At 45.6% G+C, this 16,907-nt stretch overlaps 1 protein-coding gene across 4 annotated transcripts in view; it reads left to right on the plus strand.

The window, feature by feature from the left end:
- Heg1 (heart development protein with EGF like domains 1) overlaps window positions 1-16,907 on the plus strand; it is an 86,024-nt gene that overhangs the window by 54,068 nt on the left and 15,049 nt on the right. For all 4 annotated transcript variants that reach the window (XM_031363724.1, XM_031363723.1, XM_031363726.1 and 1 more), the window contains 5 exons: window positions 484-542; window positions 827-987; window positions 4,579-4,713; window positions 13,039-13,081; window positions 14,201-14,238. In XM_031363724.1, the coding sequence (XP_031219584.1) occupies window positions 484-542; window positions 827-987; window positions 4,579-4,713; window positions 13,039-13,081; window positions 14,201-14,238 (436 nt within the window). The remainder of the gene's footprint in view (window positions 1-483; window positions 543-826; window positions 988-4,578; window positions 4,714-13,038; window positions 13,082-14,200; window positions 14,239-16,907) is intronic.

Raw genomic sequence — 16,907 nt, forward strand, 5'->3', positions numbered from 1 at the left:
ATGTAATTTCCCACAGAGTCTTTTTGAGGAAGACCTTTGAGTCAGGTCAACTCATTGTAGATTATGAGGAGCCTGCAGGAGTGTGTCCTCAGACCTGGGGAGCTGAGAGGAGCTGAGCTTTTTCAGCTCGCTTGTCCCCTATGCAGAGTCCAAATAAACAGTTGCCTGGGTTTTTGTTCTTGAAACCCCTGGGTCTTAGAAGGCATCTTCTCCTTTGAAGATGTTTTGTTTTTGAGGATGCTGTGCTGAACATTTCCTGCTGAGATTTCCCTACTAATCCTGCTATCTGCCCTGGGGAACAACAGAAAGATATTTAGGAGGGGGTGGGGGAGTGGGGGGGTAGGATACAAAGGCCACACTGCTTTGGGTAAAGCTGCCTGCTGATAACTTGGTGGCTATAGAGACTAGCTATTTTATCCTGAAAATAGGAAATTGTTACTTGGGCTCAAGGATTTTGTCTGACAGCTTGGTTCTTCATTTCAGCTAAACGTGTGTTTTTCAACATTGCCTGGCTATATCCGAACTACAGCCCGTGTGTTTAGGTGAGAAACAGAATTCCTTTTGCTTATGAACTGATCTGTGGAAGCGGGGTGGGGGGTGGGAGGAGGGAGGAGGGGTAAAGGGTGCTGTTCCCAAATGGGTGATCAAAATAAAGCCAGTCTCTGTTTTATAGCCAATACACCAGGTACCCCAAGGCCACAGTCTCTATACTCTTTATACTCTTCTATTCTTTCCATGGAGAATGGCAGTGACATTTACTTTGCAAGCTGCCTGGGACCCACATGTCATTTCAAGTCAGTTAAGGCCTTACTAACTTTGCCCACAGAGAGCCCAGTACAGTGGTCATCTCACTGCAAGCCACCTTTGCCCTGGTCTCCAATGTGACGCTGTTTGACCTGGCAGACAGGATCCAGAAATATGTCAACTCCTGCAGGTCCTCTGCTGAAGTCTGCCAGCTCTTGGGGTCTCAGAGGCGGGTCTTTCGAGGTAAGAAGGGAGTTCTCTGGGGGGGGGGGGGGGACCTGCCATTGCAGGCTGGCATAGACTTAGAAGTGGGAGATATTCGGGGCTCAGGGCCAGGAAAGCTCCTTCACAGAGCCTTTCTTTAGAATGTATAGGCACAACCCTTCATGACACTCGATGCACGCATCTGTCTGCACATGGCCTTTAGAGCATCAGCTCCTTGGCATCCAGCTCCGTCTGTTTCTTCTATATGAGAAGGAAGATGTTACAGGAGCTGAAGGAACCAAAAGCTGTTACTCCAGTTTCCTGGGGAGACAGAAAGTGACATATAGAGTCTGTAAAGTTGCCAATGATCCAACAACCTTTATATGGTGATGACTAAGAAAAAACAAAGAGCTACATGCCTGCAGTATTACCTATCTTTTATTTGTTTTCTATCATAAAACCATAGAATGACTGAGAGGGCACAAGGCAGGATGCTCCCAGGAGTGCCGTAATGACAGGGTTCTCCCTTCCTTGGTTCTTGTTTGGTTCCGAGGCTCTTGCCCTGTGTTGGGGTAAGGCCAATGAGGAAGATGGTTCAGGACAAGTCTGGAAGACATGCTTGCATCTTTCAGGGATAGTTTTATAGCTAGGAGAGGAAAACTTTGCTGGAATGAGAAGCGCCTCTAGGCACATCAGGTTAGTCCCTCCTGGTGCTCATTGTACCTCTGGATGAGGGCTGGCAAAGGAAAGATAGCTTAGGCTAAGTTTCCCCATCTGGCATCCAGATGTTAGACATAAATTGAAGGTATTAGGTTTTGGTGCCATATCTGCTGGTTAGTCTAGGCCATTCCCAGTGGGTCAGGATGTTGTAACTGCTGGTCCAGAGCTTTCCTCCAGTGAACAATTACACTGCAGAGCTTGGTACTTACCCTGTCACCATGAGATAGGCTCTGGGCAGCTGGCTACTTAGTAACTGGGGGGTGGGGGTGGCGGAATTGGACCGAACATAACAGAGTTGGAGTGTCTTGTTTCAAAGTTCATGCCCTGTTCTAGGGTGCTAGGAACTTTGTGGCTCTCTGGTTGTATGGTTTTGTTTCTCTTGCCAAGGGGCTCCAGGGTACCATTTTTCCTCCCAGTGAGGTAAGTACCCTTCAGTTTGCTAAAACCATTTCTAGACTACATTTGGCATGGTCAGCAAGGTACCTTTCTTCTATTGCCAGCTTGTGCATCTGTGCTTTGCAGATCGAGTTGGCAAGAGTGTGTGGAGTTGCAGCAGTGCCTGCTCACCCAGCTGCCTTGCTTGGACTGCCCCCATGTGGCTTGTAGGGAGACTCTTGTCCCCATGAGGAGGCCATCCTCCCTGTGTTCCCTTTCGGGGCCTTGAGCATAAGGACAGCCATGCATAGTAGCCAAAATAGGACTCAGATCTGTTTTTCCTCCAGACCTTCTCTAGGTCTTGCCAAGGGATCTGGCTCTGTCTCTTGGTGATTTGTCTGGAGCTAGAGAGGAGGCTGGACCAGCATGTGTTACCCACCTCTGGGTGCCCAGCATCTGGCAGCACTAGGCTGCTGTGGACATTGCTGCTGGCAAGGAGAGCTTTCTCCCCTCAGCTCGGAGAATGTCCACCTCCCTCCTTTCAAAGCACACCAGTCCTCATGGTCCCCCGGGATGTAGACTTTGGAAATCCCCCTTCATTGCCTCAGCCTTGGCTCATTGAGTGCTCATTGTCTATTTTGACGGATGTTATGCCCAGGAAAGACCATGGGAATTGTGAATGCAGAAGACTCACATCCCCAAGGATCGATTTAAGTGAGATTCTGCGTGATCCTGCTGCTGGATGGATTTATGAGACACATACTTTGAGAAGGCTAAGAAAACCGCTCCTCATTGGAGGGGCAGGGCCTGCCCTCCCCGTTCCAACAGAAATCTGGTGGTGGGCAGGAACTGGCTGCTTTGTCCGTGGCAATGAAAATTTGCTAGCAGCCTAGATCAGTGGACAGGATAAGAGGAAAACTTAACATTGACTTCTAGAAAATACCTAATCAGAGTCGGCATTGCCCAGCAGAGGACGTCCTGGACACTCTTTATGCTTGGAGGCTTTTCTCTCTGCTAAGTCTAGTCGACTGGCAAAGCCTTCAAAGAAGTCAGATGTGAGGTCCCAGAGGCTGAGTTCCTCCCTGGTGCCAGCTTTGCAAAGTTTGCATGGTGAGATTTTTCCGTTTCAACATTTCCCCTTAAATACAGATTTTTTTTTTTTTTTTTTTTTTTTTTTACAATAAACAATGGAGCCCAGATTTAACACATCAGCTTCCACTGATAAAGGCAGGAAATTCAGTACTGGGAACCGAAGCTGTGCCCTAACTCGCCCTGCTAGGAGCAGACAGTCTCTGTTCTCGGGACTTCCCACACAGGGGCCAATCAAGCCCTGGTGTCAGCTCCCATCACCAGAACTTGCCCGGGCAAGGGTTAATTTTGCAGAATTAACAGGAACCTTCTGAAGCGCTTGGGGCTTTTGACAATACCTACAAAATTGGTGCCCACTCTTCATTGTAAAATGCTCACACTCTTCCCATCCCCCTGCCCCTCTCCTCACGGGTTCGACTTGCTTTTGACCCCACAGCAGAAGCACACATCTGCCTTACTTTACCTTGTACATGTGTAGATAAGTTATTAGCCACTGTCTTACTGGTTTCATAGTTCTGTTCTCTCTGTGCACCCATTGACATGTGCATCTTTGCCTGACTTGGGTGGTAAAATGTACCCTTCATTATCTTTGTCATATAAAACCTCAAAGAGGGCTATGTGCCCGGGCGTGAATACTTCTCAACACTAATAAACTAATTCTTTATCCACCCTGAAGTGAATAAAGCTCCCAAATGAACAGGAAACCAGCCTTAAAGCTGGGCTCCTTCCTCATCGGCCTCTGTTTCTCCTGGAGATGGTGTGGTGACTGAAAGGGCCAGTAGGACCCCCACCCACACCCCAGCACATGCTCACCTACTGGTCTCTGTGCTGCAGATCCAGTGCTGAATAAACCTTCCTAATACCATAGTGGGAAGACAGACAGACGGACAGCTTCCTGCCAACCCTGGGGAATCAGATTACCATTCAAACCTCGTACTGTCATAAGCCCCCAAAAGGCACCACACTGAGGACAAAGCAAACTGCCTTACCACAGGAGTGGCCCTGGGCCCCTAGGACAAACAGAGCCGGGACATGTTTCCCTTCGAGTCTGGTCTGACTGCACTGGTTGGTTTGGGTCCAAGCTCTCGACTCCCTAAGAATGTGGTCACATTTTCTGGGTTTGTTCCAGCTCCCGCACCCCCTTACACCCAGTCCTTTAACGTTGAAGGTACGGAATACACCACACTGAGGCTGCATTTGTAGGTTGGGCAGCGCCCTTTCCTTCCTCAGTTTGGTTTCTCCATAGGGAATGCTTGTGAATATTTATTTACTGGCGGTGACCAGGGAACAAGAGGCAGAGACCGTGCAGGGCCTCTGAGAGGACTGTGGCTCCAAGAAGACTCTGGGAAACTCTCTCCTGAGCCTATTGAAATAGCAAGCTCATACGTCATAAGGTGTGAAGAAGAGGTTTGGTTTGGTCTCACTGCCTTGTTTTTCACATCCCAGCGGGCAGCTTGTGTAAGCGGAAGAGTCCAGAATGTGACAAAGAGACATCCATCTGCACCGACCTGGATGGCGTCGCGCTGTGTCAGTGCAAGTCCGGCTACTTTCAGTTCAACAAGATGGATCACTCTTGCCGAGGTAGCCACGGGTCCCCAGCAGTTTATATGGCACATGCTGTGCAGGTGGTCTCTGCTCTGGGCAGGCGCAGTGCATGAGGTGCTGGCGGTCTCTGCTCTGGGCAGGCGCAGTGCATGAGGTGCCGGCAGTCTCTGCTCTGGGCAGGCGCAGTGCATGAGGTGCTGGTGGTCTCTGCTCAGAGTGTGATGCTTCTAAACTGGGGGTAACTGGCTCTTGCTATTTGACCCCCAGCAGGAATGAATACAGTGTTTCCTTGCAAGTATCTCCTGATGCATGCTGGTCTAGCCAATACCATTTAAAAGGAAAGAAAATGGAAGCTGTCACAAGGTCCCCTTCCCCTCCCTTGCAGTTAGAGGAAGTTAGAAAAATTAATTCTCTCCCCAAAGCATTGTCTGTTGCCTGCTTATCACTAAAGGTAGAAATAAGGTACCAAGCTGGGCCTGAGTCTTTCAGAGGACACTGTGGCTCAGTAGTGAGTGTACTCACCGATGCCCAGGACACCCTGCTCACAGCCACATTCTGCCTCGGTTTTGTCTTCTTTGAAATGACTGTGGTGACACTTCATTAGATGTCCCGAGAAGGTCGGAAATCTATGATTCAAGCTGAACTTTGTAACCCATGGGGACTTGCTTGTGTTTAGCTAGGTCATTGATAATTTGATGGGTTATCATTTTAAAGACTGGTGTGTTGGAGAATAGATATCTAATTCTGCCAGCCTTTGAGAAGAAGCCAAAATTCACTTCATTTGAGACAGAAACCAATGAGTGTGGTCCAAAAAGTCTGCCCTAAAATCAGTCTTATTCAGATCCAGAATGCTGTGTCCCCCTGACTTCAAAGACCGCTACAGTCTGTGACAGCCAGGAAAGGTGGCATTACAGAGACTCCTTTTTCACACAGCACAGTCTCCAGTTGTAATGTGAAAGGCACAGATTTCCTGGTCAGTCAACACCTTGCTGGCAACAGATGTGCTGGGGATCCAGGTGAAAAACTCACACAAGGACAAGGTGACATGCCACTTCAGTCAGGACTTCCCCCTCTGAGGACTCATTTCATCAAAAGAATATAAAAATATATCTGGAGGCAACACTTTCATCCTGCACCTTAAACCCACTGACAGTGCTGTGTTTAGATAGAAAATTCTTTAAAGGTGGGTGTTATCAGCTCTCCACATGGGACCTACAATAGGTTTGGAAGAGCACCTGCTTTCAGAATTGGGCTTCCAGCCTGGCATGATTGGTCCCCAGCATCCCATTGCCATCCCAGACTGTCGCTTTGCCTCAAAAGAAATCAATGTCCCTAGCTCCTTCTTACCTGCTTTCCTGACCTTCTTACAAATGAGGGCTGGGGCTCAGCCACATGTGGGAAAATGGCAGCACTGAGGTCCGTGTGTGTGGTGATATTGTGCTGTGTGCTGTGGTGCCTGTGACACAGGTGAGCAAGACTGGACAGGCAGAGAAGCTGGCCTCAGAAATAGTCCTTCAAGGATGGCCTAGCCTGCACCCTTGCTTCTGGCTAGTTTGGACCACTTCTTTCTACTTCCAAGTCAGCAATGTCCTAACCATCTTTTATAGGCAAGCATCAGTGATAGAGTAGCCAGAGGTCACCTTGGCGGAGCCTCTAAAAGAGTGGTTCTCAACCTTCCTGGTGCTCCAATCCTTCAGCACAGTTCCTCATGCTGTGGTGACCCCAGCCATAAAATTATTTTTGTTGCTATGTCTTAATTTTAATTTTGCTATTGTTATGAATTGTAATGTAAATGTCTGTTTTCCAATGGTCTCAGGTGATGTCTGTGAAGGGTTATTTAACCATGGGTTGAGAACTACTGTTCTAGAAGAAGGGCATCCCCTTTGATTTTATATGTGACTTTGAAAGTATGTCAAAAACAGTATAGACCGGGGGGTGGGGGTGGCGCACGCCTTTAATCCCAGCACTTGGGAGGCAGAGGCAGGCGGATTTCTGAGTTCAAGGCCAGCCTGGTCTACAAAGTGAGTTCCAGGACAGCCAAGACTACACAGAGAAACCCTGTCTCAAACAAACAAACAAACAAACAATATATATATATATATATATATATATATATATATATATATATATATATTTCTGATTTCTGAGTTTGAGGCCAGCCTGGTCTACAGAGTGAGATCCAGGACAGCCAGGGCTATACAGAGAAACCCTGTCTCAAAAAAACCAAGAAAACAAAACAAAACAAAACAAAAAAAAGTATAGAGCTGTCTTGTAGAAGACAGTAAGAGGCATTTGTGTGTATGTGTGTGAATGCCATATAAAAAACTTGGCAATCTACAACTTGAATTGTAGAAGTTTATAAGAAAAGAAAATACACATTTCACTCCTCTGTTTACGCAGAGATTTGGACAAATTTGAAATGACTTGAGGGGAGAGGTGAGAAATGGTCTCTCCTTCTCACCCAAGCTCGCCTAGAATTCAGTAGATAAATCATGATCTTCCTGTCCCAGCTTCTCAAAAGATGGCAGGCATATGCTGCCACACTCCTTTCCAGGTTATCATTTTCAGGGTGTGTGCTTTAAGTGACACAGGTACCCCCAACCTTATGCTTACCAGGTAATGAGCAAGCAGCAGCACAGGGAGACCCTGAATAACCTTGGAGCTTGTTGCTGAAGGCCCCGTGAGCGGTGGTCATGGTCAGCAGTCCTCTGATGATTAGATCCGGGAGGTTTGTGGACTCTAGTGACATCTTCTGGCCATTCGTACTGGAGGGCAGACATATTGAAAATTAAAATATGTGTCCTTCCTGTATTTCTTAGCTTCCTCCCACCACACAAGCATCAATTCTAGCAACCTTGTACCCTCTAACCAGGTTGATATTAACATTTTAAAAGGCTTTTTTTTGGGGGGGGGTGACGGTTGTTTTGTTTTTTAAAATAGGATCTCACTATGTAGTCCTAGTTGGCCTTGAACAGGGATCAACCTGCCTTTGCCCTCTTAGAGCTAGGATTAAGGGCATGCACCATCACATGTGGCAGATTTTTATTTTAATTTTATGTGTTTGTGGGTCTGTTACTTGTGTGTGCAAATATCCTAGAAGTCCAGAAGAGGGCAGCATATCCTCTAAGGTGGGGATTCCAGGTGACTGGGAGCAGCACGCCTGTTTCCTGGCATAGCAGTGAGTGCTCTCACTGAACCTTCTCTGCAGCCTGGATTCTAGCAGTCTTCACCTTTTCAAATGGCTAATGCCTTAAGACCCAACATTGAATGTAGGAAGGGTTCAAATGGCTAATGAAGCGGCCATAGGACAACAGATACGGCTTTGAGAAATCAGTGTCCTGCAAAGGAGTTACTAAGACTCCGTTGCATACTTGAAGCTTGGTTTTGCTTTTTTTCCCTTGGCAGTAGTCGAAGCTCAGTGCTGTCATGTATGCAAATTCTTGCTACATTTGTTTTTTTGTCTCTGGTGCTCCAGGTCAGAGTTCCTGTGTGATGAGGAACTGGAAGTGCCTTTGCTGGCAAGGTTTTCCCTGAGAGTCCCAAGAGCACCAGGCACTCAGTCCTTGATAAGTGATGGATACGCCCTTTAAAAAAAAAAAATTTTAGAAAAAACAGTCAAGCCATGCTGTGGTGGCATATGCCTTTAACCCCAATACTCAGAAGGCAAAGGCAATTGGATCTCTGTGAGTTCGAGACCAGTTTGGTCTACAGAGAGAGCTCTAGGACAGCAGGGCTACACAGAAAAACCCTGTCTTAAAAAGCCAAAAAAAAAAAATCTTTTTACATATATTTATTTGTTTGGTTGTTTGTGTGAATACATGCATATGTGTAACGGGAGGATAACCCAATAGAGTTGTTTCTCTTTCTACCATGGAGGTCCTGAGGATTGAACTCAGGTCCTCAGGCTTACCACTGAGCCACCTCACCAGCTCGTGTTCTTTTGATTAGAAAAATGTCATTGCTTGCCTAGCAAGCGCAAGGCCCTGGGTTCGGTCCTCAGGGCCTGGAAAAAAAAATGTCATTACATCAGGGTGGTCAAGATTCTTTTGATGCTAAATGAAAATAGCCTAAGCTGTCCCCTGGAGCTCATAAGCAGGACAACAGATGGACTTTGTGCAAGGTTGGGTGACAGCCAGGAGCAGAGAGCTCCCCACTCAGCACGTGAGGTTGGGTAGGTAGGAGGATGTAAAAATATTTTCGGGAACAAGTGTTCAGAATAGAATGGATTGGTGAGGTCAGCCTACCTCAGGGCTGAGATGGGTAGAGAGATGAGCAGTCCTTGTGGGACACTCCTGTAGTCTGAGCCAAAAGTCATTCCTCGGCAGCGTCCCTCATTCCACAGCCCCCCTGAAGCATGACTCAGAGGCCCACAGTAGGAACGAGACCGTGAGCAAGGGGATCTTTCTACTCAGGCCAGGAAAAAGCAGGAACACTCTGCTTGTTCCGTAGAGGAGGACCTGCCTTCCTAATGCAGAGAACTCAAGGTGTCAAAGATTAGGGGATTCGGCCTCATCTTTTCTCAAAATAGGACATGATGACACTCTATCTTGTTGAGGAAAGGTTTTGAAATGCCTATTGAAAATTCATATCATGAGCTGGGTGGCAGTGGTACACACCTTTATCCCAGCACTCAGGAGGCAGAGGCAGGCAGATCTCTGTGAGTTTGAAGACAGCCTGGTTTACAGGGTGAGTTCCAGGACAGCCAGGGCTACACAAAAAAAACTCTATCAAAAAAGTAGGCTGGTGAGAGTAGGCTCAGCAGGTAAGAGCACCGTTTGCTCTTCCAAAGGTTATGAGTTCAAATCCCAGCAACCACATGGTGGCTCACAGCCACCCACAATGAAATTTAAAAAACAAAAACAAAAAACAAAAAAAGTAAAAAATACAATAAAATTTAAAAACAAACAAAAACAGAGAGAAGGAAGGAAAAAAGAAAGAAAAAAGAAATTCAAGCAAAGAAACAAGTTTTTTAAATATTAAAAGGGGGCCAGCAGGATGGCTTAGGGGTTAGGGACATGGGTCTGATGACCTCAGCTCAATTCTCACATCCCATAAGGTGGCAGGAAGAACTGGCTTCTGAGGGTTAACCTCTGACCTCCATGTTCTCCATGACATGCGCACACACACACACACACACACACACACACACACACACAAAGTAAAAATAAAATAAACAAAGATGAATTTGAAAAGGTACTGACTGAGCAGGGAGTATGAAATGAATACGTAATTTGCAAAAGAAGAAGCACAAAGGGCAGTAACTTTTTAAAAAGTGTTCGGCATCCCTAGTAGTCAGGGAAATGCAAATTAAAACTACTCTGAGATAGCACCTCACCCCAGTCAAAATGTCTGTCATCAACAGATCTGACAGCAAATGTCAGAGGATGTGGGAAAGGAAGCCTTGTGGGGGTGCTGCTGGAGGTGTGCACATCAATGCATCAGTTCAGAAGTTCCTTAAAAGATTAAAAATAGGACTACATGAGTCAGCTATTCCACTCCTGGCATCTATGCGAAGAAGCCCATGTCCTACTGCACAGATGTTCACACGCCCATATTTATTGTGCCTCCATTTACGATAACAAGGAAATGAAACTAACCTAGGTGTCCATCAACAGGTAAACGGATGATGAAAACGTGGGGCATACCCAAAATGAAATGGAATATTTCTCAGCTGGAAAGAAAATGACATGTTGATATTTGCAGGAAATAGATGGAATTAGAAGCTATAATGTTAAAAGCAAGGGCACCCAAATTCAGAAAGAAACCAAACCAACCCCTCTTTTTTCCTCCCTTATATGCAGATCCTGGCCTGTAATGTATTTGTATGCAAACAGCGTCAGTGTGGGTGTAGTAAAATAGTTAGAAAGGAGACCAAGGAAGGAGGAGGGTCAGAATAAAGGCAAAAGGACACAGTCCACGAAAGAGAATATAAAGCTAATTATTTTTTCTAGGTTCAACTGTGTTGAGCTTTTCCTTTTTTGTGGTGGATAAGTGCATGAGAGACATAACTGATCGTTAAAATATGAAACCCTAAGTGAGGCTCCCCGGCTTCAGCCTAGAAGTTCTAACTGTATTGAAGTCTACAGAAATGTATAGCATTTGGATCAGATCATGTGTGTATTCCACCGAGTAGCTGAGCCAGGGATGTTTTTGTTTGTGATTTCATTACAATAAAGTGATTTTCTTTTCGAGATAGGGTTTTACTTACTGGGTAGCTCTGGCTGGCCTGGAACTCTATATACAGACCAGGCTGCCCTCAAATTCACAAAGACCAATCTGCCTCTGCCTCTAGACAGCTGGGATTAAAAGCATGTACCACCACACCTTGATACATTATTATTTAAAAAAAAAAAAAAAAACAAAGATTTGACTGGTTAGGTGTGGTGTGGGGAAAAAGGGGGGTGGGAGAATAGACATAGTCTCATGTACCTCTGACCTCAGCCTTGGGGTGCAGAAGCAGGAGAATTATGAGTTCCAAGCCAGGGAATGTTCATATTTAAAAGGTATGTCAGATTAAGAGAAAACTGGCTACTTTGTTGAGGCTGGATGAACGGGACATGCAGGAAGCTAAATAGTATATTTTCCCAGGAAGGCCATGCATTTACATGCAAAGTCTAAGATCCTAGACTAACCAGAAAGATCATGACTTTGAAAGGAGTCAGAGCCCATGAAGTTCAGAAAGCACACTAATGAGGGCCGGGGGACTCCCTGCCTTTTTAGGCATTGAGGACCACAAGAAGTTTCTCGGCACGTTCACCAAGAAGTTACTATGGTATTGTAGCGATGTGGACCATAGCATCCTGCAATAGATGCCACGGGGATTTCTTGTGGCTGCTGCTTGAAATAAACAGTCTATAGCCTGATCTACAGAGAGTTTCAGGACAGCCAGGGCTACACTGAGAAAACCTGTCTTGAAAAACCAAACCAAACCAAAACCATGGAAGTTCATAGCTGGGTGGGGGGTGGTGCCACACACCTTTAAACCCAGTACGCGGGAGGCAGAGGTAGGTGCATCGCTGTGACTGTGAGGCCAGCCTGCTCTACAGAGTGAGTTCCAAGACAGCCAAGGCTACACAGATGCATGTGGCTCAGGAAGCTACAGAGCCTGTTGTGTATCCACAGCACATTAAGATCTGCTGTGAGATCAGTTCCTGGTTATTTGGAACAGTGTTTTTCAAAGTGTATGCCACAGAACGCTATTGCAGCTAATAGATGATGTACAACAGAATAGATCCTAGAAATACTCAGCTACTAGCATTAAAAACTTAAATGAAGAAAATATTAAACACATCTACACAGATAATGCAATTATGCACAAATTCGTGGCAGAACATGGGAAGTCTGAGAGACCTCCTGTCCCTCCTGCCCACAGGGTGTCCACCCTCGATCCCATCCGTACCCCATGCTTGCCCTTGCCTCTCTTACTTCTCCCCTACTGTGCCTCTGCTACTCGCTCCCCATGGGCAGCTCTACATTCTGTGCCTTTTTTTTTCTTTCTTTTCCTTTCTGGTCTGATCTCTTATACAATGTATATTAGGCATTAATCATGAATCAAATTTGTATGATTCCTTGCTACAAGGAATTTGTGTACTGGGGGCATCTTTTGTTGTCTGCTTTCACTTGTTGTGCATGGGTTAGCATTCCTGCTGCTTGGTTGAGTTATTGTAATATTGAGTCATGTCCCGTGATCAGACAAGAGCTGCTCATCAAGGAGCAGAGCTGAACTTTACCCCTATCCGGTAACCCAGCTAGGTTCTTGGCAAGAAAATCTAGGGCACATCTAGACCTGTCTAGAATCTCTGGAACAGATAATAGGGCAAGCATTCACTTATGAGACCTGGGCATCAGCCAGCACGGAGTTTCCAGAGAGTATCATCCATAGCATGTCTACCTCCTCAGGAAGAGGGCCAAGAGGGCCAGGGCCAGGTCACAGCAAGGGTATCCAAGTGGGTAAAAATGTGCCTGTGTTCTAATGAAAGGCTACTCCATGGGTGATGGTTTTCACCTCCTGAGAACATACTAAAAGAATTGCTGAGCAATAATTACAAAGGGAGGCATTTGCCTAGGGATTGCTAGATGCCAGACCACGGGAGCCACTTTTGTGCCTTATTTTATATACCTCTTCAATAAACCACTAAGGTTACTGTTTTCTCACTATTCTCTTCTTATTGGTGGGAAACTGAGGCACAATGAGGTCAAGAAAAGTTTCTTCATCATGACAACAGTGTTCAGGTCAGGATATAGATAATTTAAAGTTCTCTGCTTCTAGACTATTCCTGTGGACTTTTGGGTGGCAGATATTTAACTAACTGTGGTTTCTGGTCACGTTAACCCTCATGGATTTTTCCTTTTCTCTTTCAGCATGTGAAGATGGATATAGGCTTGAAAATGAAACTTGTATGAGGTAGGCTTCCTGTTCCCTTTTCCTGATGGAGTTATTACAAACATCTTTTTTTAATTGATTATTGTTTTATATCAAATAATTTTTATAATAATCATTTTTACTGTTATAATATTTTATAAGTTTTAAAGAATATGATAAAAAAAGAAAGGTATTGCAGGTATTGAAGGGGGTCTCTTGGAGGAGTTGGGGTATAAAAGGGAAACAAGAATGTGATGTAATTCTACTTACCTAAAATATTTTTTAAATGTTAACAAATTCAGATAAATTGAAATTATGTATCTTTTCTCATCATAATGCAATAAAACTTAAATCAGTTAAAAAAAAATACTATCCTAGGGCTGGAGAGATGGCTTAGTGGTTAAGGACACTAACTGCTCTACCAGGGTCCTGAGATCAATTCCCAGCAACCAAATGGTGGCTCACAACCATCTGTAATGGGATCCGATGCCCTCTTCTAGTGTGTCTGAAGTGTGACAGTGTACTCACATACATTAAATAAATACATAAATAAATACATCTTTTAAAAAAAAGATTTGGGGTTTGATGATATTTCAGATGTTGGGGTCTTCTGGAATGTTTAACCTGTAACAAATAGCTTATTGATAATCAATGATATAGAATGAAGTATGCTTATTTAAAACACAAAGCAAAAATACTACCCAGCAGTGTTGGCACACATCTTTAATTCCAGCACTTGGAAGGCAGAGGCTGGTGGATCTCTAGATTTCCAGGCTGGACCAGACTACAGAGAGGCCCTGTTTTAAAAACACAAAGAGACCCTGTTTTGAAAAATGCCTCCCTCCCCCTCCAAAAAAAAAAAAAAAAAAAAAAAAGGCAGACTGTCCTAATAAAGAACCTACCTTTTTGTTGGTTGGTTGGTTGTTCGAGACAGGGTTTCTCTGTATAGCCCTTGGCTGTCCTGGAACTCTGTAGACCAGGTTGGCCTCGAACTCAGAAATCCACCTGCCTCTGCCTCCCAAGTGCTGGGATTAAAGGCATGCACCACCACTGCCCCGCATAAAGAACCTATCTTAAGTAAAGAAATCTCTCATATATACTGCCTCGTTACCGATTTTGTGATTTGAGACTGAGTCATCTCTTGTCTCTCTTGACTTATAGTTGCCCATTCGGCCTTGGCGGTCTCAACTGTGGAAACCGTAAGTATCCCAAAGGAGAGAACTGTGAGTGGGTGTGGCCAGGTTTGCTTGCAGGCTCCTCCCCTCTCCACTGTGCTAGGTGTGTGGGAAAACAAACACAGAGAGTAAGCCTTGTGTGGGGCTTTCCCGAAATAAAGCCCTGCACAGCTCTGCCTGCCACGTGAACACGGCAGGTCAAGCCTGAGGTGGGAGGATGGAGCGGAGCCCACACCTAAAGGAGAATCCAAGACACTCATGAGCTTCTCGGAAGTCGTGGAATTGGAGGGAGGTTTAGAAAGACTTTGGGCAGATACATGGGTGGGGCGAGAGTAAGAAGAACGTTCCAACGGGAAAACCCCATTTAGAGTCTTGGGGCAACCACGTGGCGTTTGGGGAACAGTTTATAAGTGGGTGTGCCCAAATTGAGGAAGGGGGAAAAAAGACAGAAAGCACAGCATTGGGTTTGCAGAGTACCCAGGAAGCGAGCTGTTTGTTGGGCAGGGGAGGTGCTGAGGCTGCAGTGGGTGACCGCTAGGGAGTCTATCCGTCATAGCACAAGGGAGACATGACTGCCGTGAGCAAGAGCGCCTGTACAGTAGAGTCAGGAGACTTCGGATGCAGTGCCAGCCGGGGACAAGAACCAGCGGCAGAAGTCACCTGCTGTGACGCAGTCTTACTCCCTGAAGGGGAGCATGTGCAGTCCAAGCCCGGCCAAGCATGCTGATTGTGCAGCAAGCATGGTGTCTCAGTCCCATTGTCCTCTTTGAGGGACGGTTTGAGGCAGCTTAGATTTGCTTGCATGGGTATTCTTTTTATCTTCAGACATTTTTTGAGATGGAAATTACCTTCAAAATTGTGAAATAAAATTTGTGATACGGGATATAGGAGAGCCTAGTATGAAGAATAGGAATCAAGACAGTTTTAGGATAGCTTTGTCTCATACAGGCAAATGTTCAAATGGTAACTAAGGTTGGAAGTAGACGTGATTTTATTTCCTGTGTTGTGTTGCCTGCCTACTCCCTACCCCCACCCCGTTTCTATTCCCTACTTTTATGCTCTGCTTTTTATATCTTGAGGATACCATCAAGCTTGGCTTAGACTTTCTCCCCTACTCTACCTTTGTTCTTCTGTCTTTCTTTCTTTCTTCCTTCCTTCCTTTCTTTCTTTCATTATTTTTAGAAAAAGTCTCTCTTTGTAGCACTAGTTAGCCTGGTAACCACTATATAGACCAGGCTAGCCTTGAACTTTTAGAGATTCACTGCCTCTGCCTCCTGAGGGCTGGGTTCCAGAACTTTCTACTTTTATGTTCAAGGGAATAGCTATCTTTCTAGAAGGGGAAATTCATGTCCTGGGTTGTGTGCCATTGGTGTTTTATTGTTTGGGGGTTTTTTGTTTTGTTTTTGTTTTTTGTTTTTGTTTTTTTGCTATGAACAGTCATTGCTACTACCCATCTAAGAAGTGCACACTCTACATCCATTTGTTCTCTAAGCTCTCATGGTGACATTGTTTGTGGGGTCTGTAGCCAGAATTTGTCTCAGGCCCCTGAGACTCCTTTTCCCTCCCCATTTATCCAAGTGACCATCATTATGTCCAGCAGAGGGCAGACCCCTGCCTGGACTGTGGTCAGCCCCAGCCCACTTCAAGAATGAAGTTGGCAGTTTGTCATTAAACCGGGGTGACTTGGAGCTACATCAAGTTAATATTACGAAGCATTTTATGGTGGCTGATAAAAATGTTATGACTTGTGAGAGCACGCACAGGACACTAGCTGCGCATACTTCAGCAGCACACACTGAGGCACATTTGCCAGCGGGCTCCTTATCTGAGGTCAAGGCCCAGCCCTGTGTATTGATTATGCAGTTGGGGGGAACACCTGAATCTTTCCCCATTGGTGACAGAAGCACCTGAGGAGTGTTTTGTACTGCCTAGCTAGCTTCAAACTCAACAACCCTCCTCCCTCCATCTCTTGAGTTCTGGGGTTCCAAGTCTGCTCTACCATGCCCAGCCCATCAAGCTGGATTTTCCATAGGCAGGAAATGTCTCTGGATAGATTCTCCACACACGCTGTTCTCTGGTCCAGTGAGATCAATAAGCCAACCTCTTCTAGATACTGCATGACCTTGAAATTCTCTCCTTTCACCGGGCAGTGGTGGCGCACACTTTTAATCCCAGCACTTGGGAGGCAGAGGCAGGCGGATTTCTGAGTTCGAGGCCAGCCTGGTCTACAGAGTGAGTTCCAGGACAGCCAGAGCTATACAGAGAAACCCTGTCTCAACCCCCCCCCCAAAAAAAAGAAATTCTCTCCTTTCTACATTCCTGGCATATTCTAGGCACCAGGATAACTTTGTCTGCCTTTTTAAAGTGTTTTGCTAGTTCTCTAGTTCTGCCCAGGCTCCACACCTTGCTACTTGTAGAAAATATCCTTCAAAAGGGTAGGATGTCTTTCTCAAGGCTTTAGCTTTCAAGAACAAGCAGGTCACCCATACCCAAGGCTGGAGACCCCAACTGGCTTGTCCCTTTTCTCTTCTTCTTATAGAATATTTGTCTCTGTTCATATCCCATATTCCAACAATTGTGTCTTCTTATCCCTTTGTCCAGAATTCTTTTCTAACCAGACCTGTCCTTTACCCTCTGCTGTCCCCTCCCCCTCTGCTGTCCCCTCCCCCTCTGCTGCCTCCTCCCCCTCTGCT

Source organism: Mastomys coucha, unplaced genomic scaffold (genome assembly GCF_008632895.1).
Source record: "Mastomys coucha isolate ucsf_1 unplaced genomic scaffold, UCSF_Mcou_1 pScaffold12, whole genome shotgun sequence".
In the NCBI taxonomy this organism is placed as follows: domain Eukaryota; kingdom Metazoa; phylum Chordata; class Mammalia; order Rodentia; family Muridae; genus Mastomys; species Mastomys coucha.